This window comes from Somniosus microcephalus, chromosome 7 (genome assembly GCF_052327205.1).
Source record: "Somniosus microcephalus isolate GS21.2 chromosome 7, FLI_Smic_1.0, whole genome shotgun sequence".
In the NCBI taxonomy this organism is placed as follows: Eukaryota; Metazoa; Chordata; class Chondrichthyes; order Squaliformes; family Somniosidae; genus Somniosus; species Somniosus microcephalus.
Window position 1 is genome coordinate 47,753,100 of NC_140993.1, and position 19,840 is coordinate 47,772,939.

At 45.5% G+C, this 19,840-nt stretch overlaps 1 protein-coding gene across 2 annotated transcripts in view; it reads right to left on the minus strand.

Annotated features, from left to right (window-relative positions):
• Positions 1-19,840, minus strand: part of col9a1c (collagen, type IX, alpha 1c) — a 181,323-nt gene that overhangs the window by 18,619 nt on the left and 142,864 nt on the right. For both annotated transcript variants that reach the window (XM_085992462.1, XM_085992461.1), the window contains exons 26-30: positions 15,942-15,995; positions 13,287-13,340; positions 6,162-6,215; positions 3,889-3,960; positions 1,567-1,602 (exon numbers count right to left, since the gene is read on the minus strand). In XM_085992462.1, coding sequence (XP_085848588.1) covers positions 1,567-1,602; positions 3,889-3,960; positions 6,162-6,215; positions 13,287-13,340; positions 15,942-15,995 — 270 coding nt within the window. The remainder of the gene's footprint in view (positions 1-1,566; positions 1,603-3,888; positions 3,961-6,161; positions 6,216-13,286; positions 13,341-15,941; positions 15,996-19,840) is intronic.

Sequence of the window (19,840 nt, forward strand, 5' to 3'; positions counted from 1 at the left end):
GCAACAGTGACTACACTTCAAAAATACTTCATTGGCTGTGAAGTGTTTTGGGAGGGTTTGAGATTGCAGAAGGTGCTATATAAATGCAAGTCCTTTCTTTCCTTAATAACAACAATAACTTGGACTTATATAGTGCCCTTATTATAGAAAATTGTTCCAAAGCACTTCACAGAGATATAATTTTAAAAAATGGATGTTGAGCCAAAGTAGGAGATATCGAGAGAGGTGACCAAAAGATTGGGCAAAGAGATGTCTTTAAGGAGGTATTAAAGGAAGAGATAGAGGTGCAGGGCCCGAGGAGTTTAGGGAGGGAATTCCAGAGTGTGGGGTCGAGGCAGCTAATGGCATGATCACCAATGGTGGGGGAGGAGGAGATACACAAGAAGCCCGAGTTAGAGGAATGGAGAGTTGTGGGGTTGTAGGGCTGGAGGAGGTTACAGAGATAGGGAGAGGCAAGGCCATGGAGGGACATAAGGGTACACATTTTAAGTTTGAGGCATTGGGGATGAGGAGCCAATGTAGGTCATCAAGGATTTGAGTAATTTGTGAGCAGGATTTGGTCGAGGATAGGATGGGGCAGCAGATATACTTAACTCTAGCACAACTCTCTCGTGGTTCAATTGGTGAATTCACCACTCGGTATACAACCGGGTTTTAAGTGGTGATTTTGCAATATCGAGGCTGTGAATGGCTAGCTGTCTGGCCCAAGTAAGCCCACAACAAACTGAGATGGCATTGCCCAATATTCCAGGATAAGGTCATTTGAAAAACTCAAAGGCTTGGATTTTCCAATTGGCATTAACCTGTTAATAATGGATGAGCAGCACTGCCGATGAGGAAGCATTGAGAAAGCTGCACAATGCTGCAAGAAGCCCAATTACTTCAAATGTGGAGCTTTAACAAGGCTTGTGTTAACCAAGAGTGCAGCCTCAAAACAGGCAGCTGTGTATTTCCCCACATGGGACTTGCTGCGAATTGGGCACACTACCCATTTCACAACCCTTGTAACCAGCCAGCAATGCTTCGCACCACTAGTGGGACTTTTTGCGAAATGCCCCCTATACAGTCCAGAGATGTTCCAGGTTTGATCCTCATTCTTTGTTGAGTTCACTGATCTCAGCAGTTACATCTGTAGAGGTGCTTCAATTGGTCGTAGCACCCCTGGGGTAGGGAGGGAGAAATAAAAACAAATCAGACCTCCTGATTACTAACCAGTGACTCCCACTGCAAAGTGCACGTGTGTTGACATCAACTGAGGATAGCAGGAGGCTTGGCTGTAATGCTGACTATCCTCTCAACACTTTAATGTCAAGTTTCAAGCACGGAGAAGAGCCACTTGGATGAGATTGGGCAACAGCTGTATTCTTGCATGAGTCAGCACCTTTAGGAAAAGGGGAAGAAACTGGGTTGGGAAGGGGGGGAATTTACATTCTCCTCCTTTAAAATCAAAACTTAACCATGGATAGGATTCTGCGATGAACAATAATAACTGAAAGACTTTCATCAGCTTTTGCTGGTTGCCTTTCTGAATGCCAACACCACTGAATGGATGCACAATTATTTTACCTCATTTCCTTTGAGACCATGAATACCAGCAGAGCCCTGAAAAGACAAAACAAACGTGAGTTTACAGTGTCTGATTAAACCATTAGCAATGACCTAATGTGATCATCAGTTTCTGGGGTTGATCAATCAGTGCAGGAAAGAACATGGCCTTGAAATGATATTCTGGGGATAAACCCTTCAAAAGAACACAGTTCTGATGATGGCAGTCTGCATCCGTGGTGTTAGCTTTTGTCCCCCCTCTTTTCAGTGCTGATGGATTGACTTTCACATAAAAAAAACCCCACAGGTGCAAGTTAAGTCCAATTTTCCCCATTTCCTTGCCTTTTACATTGTGATCCTCATCCTTGTTTTCCAATCCTTCCATGGCCTCGCCCCTCCCTATCTCTGTAATCTGCTTCAGCCCCACAACCGCCCCCCCCCCCCAACCCGGAGATATCTGCGCTCTTCTAATTCTGCCCTCCTGAGCATCCCTGATTATAATCGCTCAACCTTTGGTGGCCGTGCCTTCTGTCGCCTGGGCCCTAAGCTCTGGAATTCCCTGCCTAAACCTGTCCGCCTCGCTACCTCTCTTTCCTCCTTTAAGATGCTCCTTAAAATCTACCCCTTTGACCAAGCTCTTGGTCACCTGCCCTAATTTATCCTTATGTGACTCGGTGTCAAACTTTCTGTCTTAAAGTACTCCTGTGCATCGCCTTGGGACATTTTACTACGTTAAAGGTGCTATATAAATACAAGTTGTTGTTGAGAGCCTCTCACCATTTTAGCTATTTGCACATTCTTCTGACCTTCCATTGAGGTCTATCCATTGCCTCACTACGATGATCTGTTATACCCTGAACAAGTTCCTGCTTTTCTATTAAGCAAGTTGCAGGTGTTGCATTATTGGCAATTTTAGAAATGGGCATCATTTCCTTCAGTCAGGAAGGGGCGTGCAAAATGTTTCCCCAGAAAACGCTCATTTTTTTATACCACATTTGCTGCATTTTGCAGTTGAATTCATTAGTGTCCGTTGTAAAATGTACCGAATGCTGCACTGCTTTCTGGGCGGACAGAAAACTTTCTTGCACAGAAATTAGTTGAATCCAACTCCCGTATGACCAACTCGAGTGCAGCACCATCCATCATCGGAATGGCCCCACATGCACTCCAAAGCGAGGCTGCTGCCTACGGGCACCAGGTCAAGCCCTCCTCCCATTTGCAACAATTACTTCAACGTTAGCGTCTCCAAGAATTATGTCCCACCATTTTTAGTGGCTGATAGGTGAGCAAATGCTTCTCTTTTGAAATTAAAAGTGGGTATATAGCATCTACCCTGACTACGCCCTGGTCCCAGGTCTTTCAACCCATTAACTTCCTTTCTGTGAATGGAGAATGCATAAAAATAACCCAGAAACAGGAGGTTCAGTCCAGCCAGTCCGTGTTGGTGTATTCTCCACAGGAGCATAGTCCTAATCCCATGAGAGCAGTGGTCCCAATCTCATGAGAGCAGTTGTGTGCTCGCTCTGTTCCCATATTCCTTCGTTCACCTTTTCTTCAACCACCAAACTAACCTATTCTTAAGTGTTGACATGCTTCATTAACTAACTCTGATAGTTCATTCCAGAGCCTCAGAATCCACTGTACTGTATATAAAAGGTTTCTGCTGGTCTCTGTCCCAAATCTCTTAAATTTATTATGTCTACATCCCCTTGTTCGAAACCCCTCAATCACTGGAAACAGTCTGCTTCTACCTGCTCCGTCCCATCCCATCATAATTTTAAACAACACTATCAAATCACCCCTTAGCCCCAATTTTGAGAGTCCTTCTTTGTATTTGTATTTCCTCTATGAATCGAGTGTAGCATTCTAGTGAACCTGCACTATACTCTACTGCTTTAATGTACAAGTGGGACTCCAACTTAGTCTTAATAAGATTTTTCATAGATTCACCATTACATCTCAACTTTTATATTCTATACTAAAATGTTTGCATATCTTTAAAGGGCCTTAACTGCTTAGTTGACTAAAAATTGAACCAACATAACAAAAACAGATTATCTGGTCATTATCACATTGCTGTTTGTGGGACCTTGCTGTGCGCAAATTGGCTGCCATGTTTCCCACATTACAACAGCGACTCCACTTCAAAAGTACTTCATTAGCTATAAAGTGCTTTGAAATGTCCGGTGGTCAAGAAAGGCGCTATATAAATGCAAGTCTTTCTTTCTTTCATAGTGTTTATCTTAACACAGGTGAAAAATCTTACGCTAACCTTTAACAAATGCATAGAATACATAAATTGTACAGTATATTCTACCACTTTTTAACTTATTAATGCCTTACCTTATCTCCTCTTCCTCCAGGAAAACCAAGAGGCCCCTGAAGACCTGGACGACCACAGTCACCCTTTGATCCCTATTAATCAGAAAATACCAATTAGTTGGAAAAACAAATGAGCTATGGTCGCAAGTCAATAAGAAGCCACACTTGTACAGAATGTGGATCAGAGATAGAGTCAAAGCATAGTAGCCCCGATCTCCAACCCACATTCCTTGCAAGTGTGACTAACCATTGGAAACATGGAATCATGCAATTATACAGGCTCGAGGGGGTGAATCTGTCCCTATGTTCTTTAAATTTTAAAAGAGTTTGGGAGGCACAATGGGTTAGCACATTTTCTTTTCACCTCTGGACACTGGGCACAGGCTTGATGAGTCAAGTGGCCTGTTGTGTTGTAACATTTTATAATGTACTAGCCCAGCACAGACTATAGGATGGAAATCTCCTCTGTGGGCTGTTAGGTTGCTACATGAGATAAGTTTGGGCTGTGCCAATCTAATTCCCAGTCAGTGTGGATCTGCAGCACAAAACCTTTCAAAATATGACAGGAGGCCCATCTCATTAACAAAGCTCTGCCTGCTTGAGTGTAACCCCCGCCCTCCCAAGGAATCCTCAAGAAATCTCTGGGCAATGCAAAGAAGGAGGAGACCCAGCAAAATGGGTCTCCATCCCTTTTCTTCTGTGCAAGGGAACAGATAGCAATTACAGGAAACTCTCTTTTTACCGGCACCTAAATAACCAGAAATCTCTCTTAACCGGCAAAATTCAGGAGTAGGTTCAGGTAAGTTTTACTTCATATTAGTGGCTGTGTAACCGGGGTTCCTGCACCTGTTGCCATGCAACAGGGACGCCTGGATCTGTGGCCGTGTACGGGGCTCTCGTACCTTAGTAAGTATACTTCTCTGTAATCCGGACTTTTTGATCAACCGGCACCACGCCGGTCCCGTCAGTGCCGGATTAAAAAAAGAGTTTCCTGTAATATTAAATTAATAGCCTGGAGATTTTTGCTTGGTTACCCTTGGGACTCTGGTATAATTTCATAGTTTTCTCCTCTTTAAAGTCATGCCTCAGGTGATTAAATAAACTATAAAACACTCCAGGATAGCTCCCCCAATGGTCCAGTGAATTATTCCAACTGAGCCACACAGACGATGAAGATCCCTGGTCCAATCTTGGGTTTATATTGAGTTTGTTGATCTCAGCGGTGGAAGCACTGAAATTCATCTTAATGCTTAGGTATGGGGGTGGGGGAGAAATTAATCTAGGGTTCCCACTCCTGATTTCTATCCACTGACTCCTGCTGGAATTGAGTGTGTTTGAAGACGTTCGTGTGAGGATAGAATCAGGTTCGGCTGTGATGATCCACACCTCTCAGTGGTAGCACCCTTGCCTCGGAGGCAGAAGGTCGTGGGTTCAAGTCCCACTCCAGAGACATGAGCACAAAATCTAGGTTGACGCTCCAGTGCAGTACTGAGGGATTGCTGCACTATCGGAGGTGCAGTCTTTCAGATGCAACGTTAAACTGAGATCCAGTCTGCCCTCGGAGTTGGATGTAAAAGATCCCATGGCACTATTCCAAGATAAGCAGGGGAGTTCTCTCCGGAGTTCTGCCCAATATTTATCCCTCAACCAATATCACTAAAACAGATTCTCTGGTCATTATCTCATTGCTGTTTGTGGGATCTTGCTGTGTTCAAATTGGCTGCCGCGTTTCCTACATTACAACAGTGACTACATTTCAAAATTACTTAATTGGCTGTAAAGCGCTTTGGGATGTCCCGAGATTGTGAAAGGCACTATATAAATGCAAGTTCTTTCTTTTTCCTATTACATGATCAAATAGTCTAGCGACACTCAGTCAATGGCTACTTGGATGCTGATTGGCTGTGGCCTTACAGTCCTGCCGCAGCACAGTATTGCAGGAACCCTCTTTGCTGCTGTTTTAAACTTCAAAGAAAAAAATCTCTTTTGAAAATGGTGCCTACGCCAAGGCAATCGATACACACTTGAATATGTCCACCCTTCTATACCCTTCAGTCACATCTGGCAGGAAATCTAGGATGACACAGAGACAAAAGGAGGTGGGTGGGGAGAGGGAGAGCTGGAGAAATGCTTCACAAGCAATTTTCCACCACGTTCGAGTGGATTCACACCACTTCCTTGGCATAACTCCAGCAGAAAATCATGGCTTCAGTGTTCATAAAGATAAGTGTGACAAGTTTCTCAACAACTTCATTTAATGTATGTCAGTTCAGTTGAAACCTGGTTTTACTTACAGAAGAGCCTGGCAAACCAGGGGGTCCAGCGAGTCCTGACTCTCCAGAATTTCCCTGTAAAAAAGCAACATATTAATGTTTAGTAATGTAAAAATGCACACTTTGTATTGCAAGTCTTCCAATAGCACACATAAGACTTTCCTCAGGTAAAGTAATGGTTGAGTCTGGCAAATGGAAACTGAAGGGATATTGGGGCTGGTTTTATTATCCCGTCCGTTTTTAGGCACAGGCAGGATCTTAAATCTGGCGGAAATTAGTTCTGCCGACTTACCACCTAATTTGTGCCTTGCTCCATTATGTGGTCAGTCCTTAGGAGGGCCTTGGAAGTTCCTATTCGAAGCAGCTGATAGCTTCTTTAAAGGTATTCAAAAGGCCCATAGAAAGTGTCTTTAGTCCTTATCTGGACACTTCTTGACTAACTATTATGCTGGAATTGTGACATGCCATCCTTTATCACAGAAATCACAGAAACCTCACAATGCAGATAGAGGCCATTTCGGCCCATCGAGCCTGCACCGACACATATCCCACCCTATCCCCGTAACCCCACGTATTTAATCCCCTAACACTAAGGGTCAATTTATCATAGCCAATCATCCTAACCTGCACATCTTTGGACTGTGGGAGGAAACCGGAGCACCCGGAGGATTTATATGGTACTGCATGAGTGAGCAAGAGCCAACATCGTCTGTTTGGCCACACTTTGTCAAGATGGCACCAACCATTTCTGCAGGGCCTGTGATCTGTTTTCTCAAACGGGGTTAGGTGCTAGGTCACTCCGTCACTTGTCTGCAGACCAATGTCTAAATTCAGGGTTACCTTCCCCTTCATTTTTCCGGCTAATTTTAATCCTCTGCCATTTCAGCCTTCAGAAATGCTGCTGGTGGGTTTAGATGCCTTTTAAGGCTCTCGAAAAGCTTGCTAAAATTTTGTCTCCTCACTATGATACGACCCATTAATTGTCCCCATCCCTTTAAATTTCGCTTACATGCAATTTTCCTCTCCACTAGTGTCTTCCCTAAACCAGTCTCAGTTGGCTCTTGGAGCTCTGACGAATTATTCAAATTAGCATAGACTGGAGAATTGAGCGCTATTTGCACTTGACCATTCTGGTGGATTAGCTTCTGTTCTTAACTGTTTAGAATTAACTCTGACTGAAGGACAAAAATTGACCCTGAAGTCCGAGCAAAACAGCTGAGCTGCTGACAGTGTCAATATAATTTCACGGCATGCCAACCGATAGTGTAGTTGGACATACTCCATTACATGGTTGGTCACTGGCATATCCGTTTCATCAACTACAGAATATTTAATTATCATAGAATTCTAGAAATGTAGGCACAAATGGAGATCATTTTGGCACATCATGCCTGTGCCACTCCATTCTCCTGTCCTTTTCCCACACTGAGACTTCCTTTTCCCACACTAATACTTCGTGGGCTAAAAATTGAGTAGTGCCCCAATTGAGGCGCTGACTTTGCCGGGGCGCTCGTGCCGGAATTTGAGTGGTTGTGCCCCAAGAGGGAAGCGGGGCGCTACTGGAAGCGCCCTGCATCCCTCTTGGGGCGCTGTGAGTCAATATTGCGGCGTTATGTGCTGCACCGCGGTATTGCAGGCCTTCCTCCCCTTCTTAAAGGGGAGGGGCCTTGTACAGCGCGACCTGGGGCCAAGCTGGGCCCTCGAGGATCAGGAGTGCAGGCAAAAGAGCCCGGCACCCAAGAGAAGTGCCGGGCTCTTGGAGCGCAGATGGCACTCCGCGGAGGGGGGGGGGGGGGCGGTCAGGAGGCCAGGGACGGGAGCGCAGGTAGGTGCTGGCAGGCGGCCAGCAACAAAAATGGCCACCCCGCACCTCGCCTTTAAATTGCGCCTCCCCGGCCGCAGGTACGCCCCCCCTGACCCCGTTGGACACAGCATCCAGCGGTAAATCAGGGGGCGCTCCAGAAGATCGTGGCCGAGGCGCTGCCCACACCAATGGCATCATCGCCAGCAGCGCAGCGCCGCAGGGCACTACTGCTTAGCGCCACCACTAACCTCCCACTGAATTTTGCGGGAGGCGTGGGCAGTGCCGCGCCTGGGCGCTAGTTGGTTTGCGCCCCACTTAGCGCCCTCTTAAGGCGCTAACGGGAGGCGCTACCAACTGAATTTTTCCCCCCATATGTTTACCCAACTCCTCAACATTAATATTGTCAGCCTTGGCTCTGAGTCAGAAGGTTGTGGCTCAAGTCCCATTTCAGGGGCATGAGCACATAATCTAGGCTGATACTTCAGTGCAGTACTGAGGGAGTGCTGCCTTGTCAAAGGTGCCTTATTTCAGACATTAAACGGAGGTCCCACCTGCCTGTTCAGGTGGACGAAAAAGATTCCATGGTACTAATTAAAGAGTAGAGGGGTTCCAGTCAACATTTATCCCTCAACCAACACTGCAAAAACAGAATATTCCGGATTTTGCGGTCGGTATGACAGCGTACTCTGAGTGTACTGCCTTTGAAATGGACAGTAAGTTCGGGATAATTCCGAACTTACGATCTGTCAAGTTCCAACTTGACAGATGATCCGCATCGACATGGAAATCCTCAATGCTGGCACAGATTTGGACTAATTGCCCACCAACTGCCCAGCAATTACGCCTGAAAATGTTAAAGCTGGTGCAAACAGGCAGAGCAGCCTATTTGCACAATGCAAGGGGATACCCGTCAATAACGAATCTCCATTTTGATGAAAATCCTTTCCTTTAAATGGTTATTAGCTTTCTGCAGACTTTGACACTTAAACAGGATTTAGAAAAAAAATCAATTCAGCAATGTCTATTATTGCATTATATGTTCCTCCACAGCATGTTTTATTGTGAGGGCTCCACAGCAATCATACTTTCTCCATTTTTTCAAACTGGAACCAGCTGGTCATAAACCATCTACAGCCAAGAGGGTAGACAAGGGATTTGCTCCCTGGCCTTTCTCCAAAGCCACTCCATTTGAGTCACTGGAAGGTGTACAATCTGATTGGAGCACCGGCCCATGTGATCCCAGGTATCTTTCCGTACACAGTGCGCCTCTGGGTTCCGTGGGCCGCTACGCTGTGCTCAACTCCGCAGCGCCCGAGAGAAACTTTTCATTTAGGGCCTCGCAACAGGTAAGTGCGCATTCAATTCGGATGCCGGCAGCGTAATCCTTAATTATGCCGCCGACCGCAAAATCCGGGCCATTATTGTTACTTACCTCATTGTTGTTTGTGAAATCTTGCTGTGTGCAAATTGGCTGCCGTGTTTGCCGACATTACAACAGTAACTACACTTCAAAAGTACTTCATTGGCTGTAAAGCGCAATGGGATGTTCTGAGAGCATGAAAGTTGCTGTATAGATGCAAGTACTTTCTTTACTTGTGGTAATGTGTTCAATATTCTAATATCTCTTTGCATGAAAACATTTCTTGTAACTAAACTAACTTTGTTAGTTGAAAAAGGGAAGAGCATGGTGTTCACTGAGATAGAAGCACACAACTGAGAAATGGGACAATGAACAGAATCTTTTGGAGATTTTGTTGTCCTTCATTCATTCAACTGCAATGTGTGACACAAATCCCAACAGACTTCCAGGACTGCTAAGTCCTAAGAAATTAGTTTGCTGGACTTAGTTCAGTTTGATAGCAATAAACTAACTATAACCTTGACAACATATAACTTCCATTTAAAGCCTCATTGCCATTAAGTGACTGCCAACATACACCACATGGACTGGCCCTTGCCAGACCCAACCTAAAGACCATAGATAATACTATAACTAGGGCGAGCATCATCGGGAGAGGATGGTAGAATAAAAGGAAGGAAAGGGCGGGGGGAAATGACTTGAGGTTGCTATGTTCTTCAACGCTGCAATAATGGGCCTATGCGATTCCTGGAATCGGCCAAAATATTTACTTGGCTGAATTGGATCAGATAAAATATTCCAGTCTCGCTCCCAGTTGGTCGATTCTGAACTCATGGGCTTATTATACAATCAGAGTATACACAAGTAATGCAATAACTCAGTTTGCATGCCAGCATCACAAAGGATCCCAATTCTTGGCTTGACACAGTGCAAATGGATGACCCCACTATAAATACAGATACTTCAGAATAAGGCTGGCTGTATTGATGGCACGCTCTTTTTTTTTTAAAAAGCAAAACCAAAGATCCCACTCTAACCAATTTTCTCATCTCTTTCCTGAAACTGGTAACTCACACTGGGTTCTGCAGGGGCTGGCTATCCTCCAGCTCATTATGCAAAAGACAATCTTTCAGCAAGTGCTGGAAGGCAATTTGTGTGTGGGAGACATCACAGCCAAGCCTTGTCCTGTCCACCTGTCATCCATGTATGTGCACTTCCCAGCATGAGTTACTGAATAGAAGCTGTTATTCTTCCCTCATTAGCTGATACTTACTCTTCCTTAGCCTAAGAGCATTTGAGACCAAATGTAGCTCCTCAGCCACTGCCCTGGCTGAAATCAGCTAATTCTAGGATCTGGTCTATATAGCCCAGTTCCAAATGGGCAAGTTACTTACCAACTGAGTCATTAGGGCCCATGAAAGTTTTTGTTTCACTGTAACACTAATAATTCAGTCTCTTAAGCATTACCTATTGTGATAGAAGATTAATGACATTCCTTCCATCTTATGACACATGGTTGAGGTACTAAATGAGTACTTTGCATCTGTCTTCACCAAAGAAGAAGATGCTGCCATAGACATAGTGAAGGAGGAGGTTGAGGAGATACTGGATGGGATAAAAATTGATAAAGAGGAGGTACTAGAAAGGCTGGCTGTACTTAAAGTAGATAAGTCACCAGGACCGGATGGGATGCATCCTAGGACGTTGAGGGAAGTGAAGGACGAAATCGTGGAGGTACTGGCCATAATCTTCCAATCCTCCTTAGAAACAGGAGTGGTACCAGAGGACTGGAGAATTGCAAATGTTAAACCCTTGTTCAAAAAAGGGTGTAAAGATAAACCAAGCAACTACAGGCCAGTCAGTTTAAACTCAGTAGTGGGGAACCTGTTAGAATCAATAATCAGGGACAGTCACTTGGACAAGTGTGGACTAATTAAGGAAAGCCAACACAGATTTGTTAAAGGTAAACCATGGTTAACTAACTTGATTGAGTTTTTTGATGAGGTAACAGAGAGGGTTCATGAGGGCAGTGCGGTTGACATGGCGTACAAGGATTTCCAAAAGGCGTTCGACAAAGTGCCACATAATAGGCTGGTCAACAAAGTTGAAGCCCATGGAATAAAAGGGACAGTGGCAGCATGGATACGAAATTGGCTAAATGACAAGAAACAGAGAGTAGTAGTGAACAGTTGTTTTTCAGACTGGAGGAAGGCATACAGTGGTGTTCCCCAGGGATCGGTTCTAGGACCACTGCTTTTCTTGATACATATTAATGACTTGGATGCAGGTGTACAGGGCACAATTTCAAAATTTGCAGATGACACAAAACTTGGAAGTATAGTGAACAGTGAGGAAGATAGTTATAGACTTCAAGAGAACATAGACAGGCTGGTGGAATGGGCGGACACGTGGCAGCTTAAATTCAATGCAGGAAATTGCAAAGTGATACATTTTGGTAGAAAGAATGAAAAGAGGAAATATAAACTAAAGGGTACAATCCTAAAGGGGGTGCATGAACAGAGAGACCTAGAGGTATATGTGCACAAACTGTTGAAGGTGGCAGGGCAGGTTGAGAAAGCAGTTAAAAAAAGCTTACGGGATCCTGGGCTTCATAAATAGAGGTATAGAGTACAAGAGCATGGAAATTATGATGAACCGGTATAAAACACTGGTTCGGCCTCAACTGGAGTATTGTGTCCAATTCTGGGCACCGCACTTTAGGAAGGATATGAAGGCCTTAGAGAGGGTGCAGAAAAGATTTACGAGAATGATTCCAGAGATGAGGGACTCCAGTTACATGGATAGACTGGAGAAGCTGGAGTTGTTCTCCCTAGAGCAGAGAAGATTGAGAGAAGATTTGATGGAGGTGTTCAAGATCATGAGGGGTCTGGACAGAGTAGACGGAGAGAAACTGTTCCCATTGGCAGAGGGGTTGAGAACCAGAGGACACAGATTTAAGGTGATTGGCAAAGAACTTAAAAAAAACTTTTTTTATGCAGCGACTGGTTAGGATCTGGAATGGTGGAGGCAGATTCAATCACAGCAAAAGGGAGTTGGATAAGTGCCTGAAAGAAAAAAATTTGCAGGGCAACGGGGATAGGGTGGTGGAGTGGGACTAGCTGAGGTGCTCTTGCAGAGAGCCGGGGCGGGCTCGACGGGCCGAATGGCCTTCTTCCGTGCTGTAGCCATTCTATGATTCTATTGTGGCGGTCCCATTGGTTGTCCTTCACATTGAGTTACATAATTCCCTTTAACTTAACTTACTTATGTATGTATAACTTACTTAATTGTATGTACTTAACTTACTTATTTGTATAACTTACCAGTTGGGGCTGTTGCCCCTTTAACTTACCTGTTGGGCCGTTGCCCCTTTAAGAGGCGACCTAACGCGCTGACGTCACGCATCACGTGACGCATGCGCGTCGGCCGCCGGCCCGACTCGGGTTTCCTAGACGGTCGCTGGCACAGCCCGGCCTACCGCGACTTCAGCCGCATCGGCCAGCAGGCGGGAGCGAAGCGATCCTCCACTCCCGCGGCAAGTACCGGCACAGTCCAGCCTTGTAACCTCGGCCTCAAAGGCCAGCCTCCGTACCGGGGAGATGTACCGATGCAACGGCGCAGGTCACGTGACCGCCTAAGCGCACGCGAACGTGCTGACGTCACGATGCGGTCACGTGACGCCCAAAGCGCGGGAATATAGAGCAGAGCGTAATGAGGTCATGACGCTCCCCACGGGACTGGAAACTCAGTCCTTGTGGAGTCCCCGCTGGGACAAGACCTACAACATGGTGCTCCTGCAGTCAGCCATCTTACCCGTTACCTTACCTGCTGTAATTATCCTGTTCTGGTAAATAAACACTTATTTATAGTTCGTCGAAGTTAAACTCTTTCATTTAGTGGCGATTTACACGAACTGCTACACTATTGTACATTTTGAACAAATGCAAGAATGATACAGGCAATGCCAATGTTAACTACTTACAGGAGAGCCTTGCAGTCCTTGGGATCCCCTTTGTCCTGGGGTTCCTGGGTCACCCTTAGGAATAAAAGCACCACAGTTAACAAGTAGAGGAATATCAGAAACAGTGCAAGTGGTGTAAGATGTCATTTTACGGCCCTATCTGTTGCATTGTGGGAAGGTGCTGAAATTAAAGATGGCTGTCAGAGTAATAAGTGAGTAATTTTCTTCAACTTCATCCTTTTCACTGTGTTGAAATCAGGATTTTTACACAGTCTGCTACTCTACCTCATTCTTTCCTAGGATCTCAAAACTGTAAAATTCCTTTTTTTTTATCATTCTTTGGCATGTGGAAATTTAGTACCCATCCCTAGTTGCCCTAGTGAAGGTGGTAGTGGGCCTTCTTCTTGAACCACTGCAGTCCATGTGGTGAAGGTGCTCCCACAATGCTGTTAAGTAGGGAGTTCCTTCGCAGGTTGTCTCAAGGGGTGGAGCTGCAGAGAGGTGCAGAGACGTCACACAGGACGTGAAAAGAAAATTTGAAATAAAGATCAAAAATGGGCCACAATAATTTAGCCAATGAAGGGAAGGTCAACAGTAACCATCATTCCTTTAGTCATGGGGGGTCTATGGGTGACAGCATGGAGTCGGAGTTTGGGGAGCCCACCCTGGTGGGGATCACGGGACCCTGCTGCCCACCCGCACTCCCCGCCACCCCACCTCTCTGCTATGGACCCCAGCTTACCACAAGGTGGTGTAATTATCAGGATAAGGTGTGGAGTCGGATTTTGACCCAGCGACAATGAAGGAACGGCGATATATGACCAAGTCAGGATGATGTGTGACTTGGAGGGGAACTTGGAGGTAATGGTGTTCCCATGTCCCTTCTGCCCTTGTCCTTTTAGGTGGCGAAGGTCGCATGTTTGGAAAGTGCTGCTGAAATAACCTTGGCATCTTGTTGCAGTGCATCCTGCAGACACGACACACTGCAGCCACGGTATGCAAATTTTGTTTAAGCTTCTGTTTACGATCGTGGATTAGGTCCTGGATGTTGTTGAGCTTCTTAAATGTTATTGCAGCTGTACCCATCCAAGCAAGTGGAGAGTATTCCATCACACTCCTGACTTGTGCCTTGTTGGTGGTCGAGTCAGGGGATGAGCAACTTGCCAGGAGAATACCCAGTCTCTGACCTGCTGTAGTAGCCATGGTATTTATGTGACTGGTCCAGTTGACTTCCATGAGTCTTCCTTTCTTTCCACTATCTACAGGATTTTAAACCCCAAACCTGGCATCACCAAGTTACTTCTTGATTTACTTCACCTTCTCTCCTATTCCTTTCAACCTGGGTGGTGTCCTGTATTATATGTCTTGGCCTTTCAGCTACGTTTCTTAACAATAAAAATAAATTAACTGATGGACTTAGATGCTATGACAAACCACAGGACCACAGATTGTACTCACACTGTGCTCTAACATTTGTTATAAATATACACAATGGTATCAAAGTAAAATCAATGCTAGCGATGCAAAATCAGTGCAAATGAGATGAAATCAGTGCTAGTGACAATAAACGGTACAGCTGAAATGTCAGATTGGACTTTGAGCAGACACAATGATGTCATCATAACAGAATAATATGATTCACAAGATGTTAAAAAAAGAGATAACCTCTTGAATCCCCATCGAGTTCAAAGATATTCCCATATCCTTGGAATGACTGGTTTTGTTTGTTTGCAATTCATGCGCTGTGACATTGAGAAGCAGACTAATTTTACAGTGTTAAACCTACTCCTGCCCTGCAGTGAAACCTTAAAGAAATAGCTGGCTCAGAGAGTATGGAATCTCCCTGGACATGTTGATGCTCTGGGGGTTAACCTGCACAGTGCGTTCAGAGTTTGACCCGCAACCTCCGGCGTTGTTGTCCTTCAGACTGCCGCTTGACCAATGTTCAACTCAGGTGTTACCTCCTAGGTTATTTTTCAGGAGTTGCCCTGAGTCAACTACATAGTGCAGGACTGGAGTCACATGTAGGCCGGACCTGGTAAGGGTGGCAGGTTTTATAACAATCGGTCAGCTGGTGCTAGCCCACATATTACCAGATTTTTGAATTCAATGTCACAACTTGCCATGGTAGGTTTTAACTCAATAGCCTCTGGGTTGCTAATCCAGTAGCATAACCACTAGGCTACCGTATGTTCCTGCCCCATTGCCACATCTGACAAGAAACTGTTTGAGTAGTTTCTTTGACAATGGCTAACGTAAAAGTTAATAAGGGAGTTATAAATTCTCTAGCAGTTATGTTTGTGAGTAGCTAGGCCATATAGAACAGAAGGGCTTAGCTTCGATCCCCATTGTGTGCTGAGTTAGCTGATCTCAGTCAAGGTTGGCCTTAGCTGCTCAGGGTTAGATAGACAAAATCAGGATGCCCACTATCCAGCACCCCCTACTGGAATTGCACGTATGTAGTTGTTGGGAGTGGACAGGGTCACGCATGATGAATAGTCACTTGCGGGAGCTACCCATCAATGAGTTAAAATCTTAGGGTGGGGAGGGGGGTAAGAAAATTGTCTGAACAAAGAGGAGAAAGGCATTTAAAAAAAAAATCTATCTCATTATAGCTCCTTGGATGTCCAAGTATTTATCTGCAAGAATTCTTTAAATGATTGAAATGATACTTACAGGCTCTCCTGGGGTTCCAGGAGGTCCCATATCTCCCAGCTCACCAGTATCACCCTGTAATACATATGTATTATGATATACATAAGTGAGAGTTTTACATTACACTACACAGCTGGAAAAATGTATGGAAAACAAAGTAAAAGAAGAAAGGTGTGAGCAACAGAACAGAGAGAACATTAAGTGGGAGAGAGAAGTAAGTGAGCGACGCGTCCGGTCGCAAAGCCGGTAGCGCACCGTTATCGCCCCCCGGAGGTGCTAACGGGAAGGCACAAAGGAGGCAAATTTCTAGCCCAAAGACCTTAGTGATGGAAAGACTGGAGTGAAAGAAATTAGTGAATGAGACAAAGTGAAAGAGAAAACAGTTTGAAAGCAAAGTTTGAGGAACAAACTCAATTTAATTCATTACCACACAAATGCAATCCTGACCTCCTGCTTCAGGTCTTCTTTCTACTAATTAAGCACCTTGGGACACTTTACTGCATTAAAAGGCACTATATAAATGTAAGTTGCTGTTCTTTTTGTTTCTACACCCACCTCTATCTTTGTCTTTTTCAGCCAACCTCAATGAAACCTTTGGGAACATAACAGCACTGTGGGAGTACCTTCACCACACGGACTGCAGCGGTTCAAGGCGGCGGCTCACCACCACTTTCTCAAGGGCAATTAGGGATGGGAAATAAATGCTGACCTTGCCAGCAATGCCCAGATCCCATAAGCAAATAAAAAAATCTCTCATCTTTCTAGTCTCCAGCTCTCTGATTTGTACCTTGACTTTACCATCTTCTGACTTATTTTGCATTTTCCATGCTCATTTCTCCCATTCATGCCTTGTTTTTAACTAACCTTTTGCTTTACTAACATCTTTTCTGTTATACCTATTATATGCCCTGCAGATGTGATACTGTCCCTTTTGCGCTACAGCCCAAGACAAATTTCTCCCCTCTTATGTATTGTTCAGTCCTATTCAGGAACGAATCACTTCCCAGTGTCCTGTTCTGATGAAGGCTCCACATCCTAAACAATAACCGGTCTTATCTCTTCCTGCCCACCTTGTGTAAGAATAAATATATATATGTTTTGTATGTGTGATGGACTTGAGACTATTAATATAAGATGTATGTAACAAAGATAAATTTGATGTGTATGGATCTCCCCTGGGTAAGGCAACGGAGCGAAACTTAACAAAGGAAACCTGCATAACAGGATAACCTCCCACAGAGACACCATCGAAACTCACCATCGAAACTCAAGAGCCACTAAAAGGGGTCAACAAACAATTAACTTAATCAAGAAATAACAACAGAAAATGCTGGAAAAACTCAGCAGGCCAGGCAACATTCGTGGAGAGAAATTAGAGTCGACGTTTCGGGTCAAAACTCTTTATCAAGACTAAAGAGGCACAGGGAATGAAATAGATTAAGAGGCCAGGCTGGGAGAGAACAAAAGAGAAGAGACATTAAGAGGTATTCAAAACAAGACGAGATGGTGATAGGACTGGGGGAGACAAAAGACAGCTCTAGATTAGGTGTGAAATGCATTGGCAGAATGGGAGACAGCTGCCATGTGGGAGAGAGAAAAAAAAAGGAATGGGGGGGGGGGGGAACCAAAACAAAGGTGTGGATAAAAAAAATAAGTGAAAATGTAATGGGGGCCGAGGTTATGATCTGAAATTGTTGAACTCGATATTGAGTCCGGAAGGCTGTAAAGTGCCTAATCGGAAGATGAGGTGCTGTTCCTCGAGTTTACGGTGAGCTTCCGTGGAACAATGCAAGAGGCCAAGGACGGTGAGGTCTGAGTGGGAATGGGGCGGTGAATTAAAATGACAGGCAACCAGAAGCTCGGGGTCACCCTGACGGACTGAACGGAGGTGTTCCGCAAAGCGGTCACCCAATCTGCATTTGGTCTCCCCAATGTAGAGGAGTCCGCATCGTGAGCAGCGAATACAGTATACTAGATTGCAAGAAGTACAAGTAAGTCACTATTTCACCTGGAAGGGGTGTCTGGGGCCCTGGACAGTGGGAAGGGGGGGGGGGGGGGAAGGTATAAAGGCAGGTGTTACATCTCCTGCGCTTGCACGGGAAGGTGCCAGGTGAAAGGGAAGAGGTGCTGGGGGTGATAGAGGAGTGGACAAGGGTGTCTCGGAGGGAGCAGTCCCTACAGAATGCTGAAAGGGGAGGGGAGGGGAAGATGCGTTTGGTGGTGGGATCACTTTGGAGGTGGCGGAAATGGCGGAGGATGAAGCGTTGAATGTCGAGGCTGGTGGGGTGAAAGGTGAGGACAAGGGGAACCTGTTGTGTTGGTACCTTTCTACCTAGACACAATTTAGGACTCAGAACCCAGAGATTCAAACATGAAGTGCTTTATTGGAAGGAAAGGAAGTTCTGGAAAGTTCCGAACAAAGAGAGCTAAACTTAACCGAGAACACTCAACCATTTATCTCCTGTGACAGCGCCACCACAGGTGGGAGGAGAACACACAATACATAACATTTCCTCCCCTCTTAAATGGAAGGTCCACATTATTCCTCAACAGGTAAGTTACTTTCAATGCACTCACTAACCTAGGGTAGAGGTAGACTGCCTCAAACCATGACTTTACCCTGGGGTTTATTCTGCCCCAGTCTTGTGGGTAAGTCACTAAGCCTACAGATCCAAGAGTCTTGGAGGCCGCAGCTCTCTGACAGGATACCGGCGGTCATCGCTGGCTTCCACAGCAGTAGGCATTGACACAGGCCTAGATGGAGAAGGTGCCTGTGTCAGTCGAAAGTCAGGAGTTTGCACAGTCTCTTTGACTTCCTGTGTTGGAGAAGAGCACTGTGGCAAAAGATGCTGGTTTGCGGTATCATCCGGAAACAGTTCAGGCCAACCAGCCGTTGGAGCCTCTGTGGCTGTCTCTGCTCCTAGCAACAGTTGATCTGTGTGTCTTCTCCAGACGACGTCCTCAGCAGTCTCAACCGTGTAAGACACAGGGCCCGTCTGCGCGATCACCGTAGCAGGAACCCATTTCGGTCCAGTGTTGTAGTTTCGAGCTAGGACGTGCTCTCCCGGATGAAACCGTCTTTCCTTGGCTCTTTTCTCTCTCTTTTCAACTTGAGCTTGTTGTTGACGATGGACAACCTGCTCTGCCCTTGGAGGTTTGAGTAAGCCAAAATTTGTCAGCAACTGCCTCTTCATCATGAGCGAAGCGGGGGAAGTTTTGGTTGTGGCATGCGGCTTGTTCCTGTAGGACAACAGGAAGCTGTTCAGACATTGGTGGATTGAGCCCTTACCTTGCGATGCCTTCAAGGCGTGCTTCAAAGTTTGCACGAACCTTTCTGCCTGGCCGTTAGTAGAGGGATGATAGGACACAGACCTGATGTGTTGGACACCATTCACATGCAGGAAGGTTGCAAACTCCTGTGATACAAATTGTGGACCGTTGTCACTTACAAGTTGTTCCGGTGAGCCATAACGGCTGAATATCTCACCAAGTTTCTCAATTGTTTTCTCTGCTGTGGTAGACCTCATCACAGCAACCTCCGGCCACTTACTACGAGCGTCCACAACCACCATAAACATCTTCTCTTCGAAAGGACCGGCGAAGTCCACATGTACTCGCTGCCACACTTCTGCAGGCCAATCCCAGGGGTGTAGGGTTGCCAGCTGTGGAACATTCCGGACCCTTTGACATGGGGAACATGTTTTGGCTTTCTCCTCAATATTCCCATCGAGACCTGGCCACCAGAAGTAGCTTCTTGCCATTTCCTTCATCCGAACCATCTCACTGTGGCCTGTATGAAGTTGTTGCAGTATAGGTTCCCTCAGAGGTGGCGGAATGATGACATGGCGTCCCCAAAGAAGACAACCTGCCTGGACGGAGAGCTCATTTCTTTTTGAAACGTAAGGTTTCAAACTAGGAGA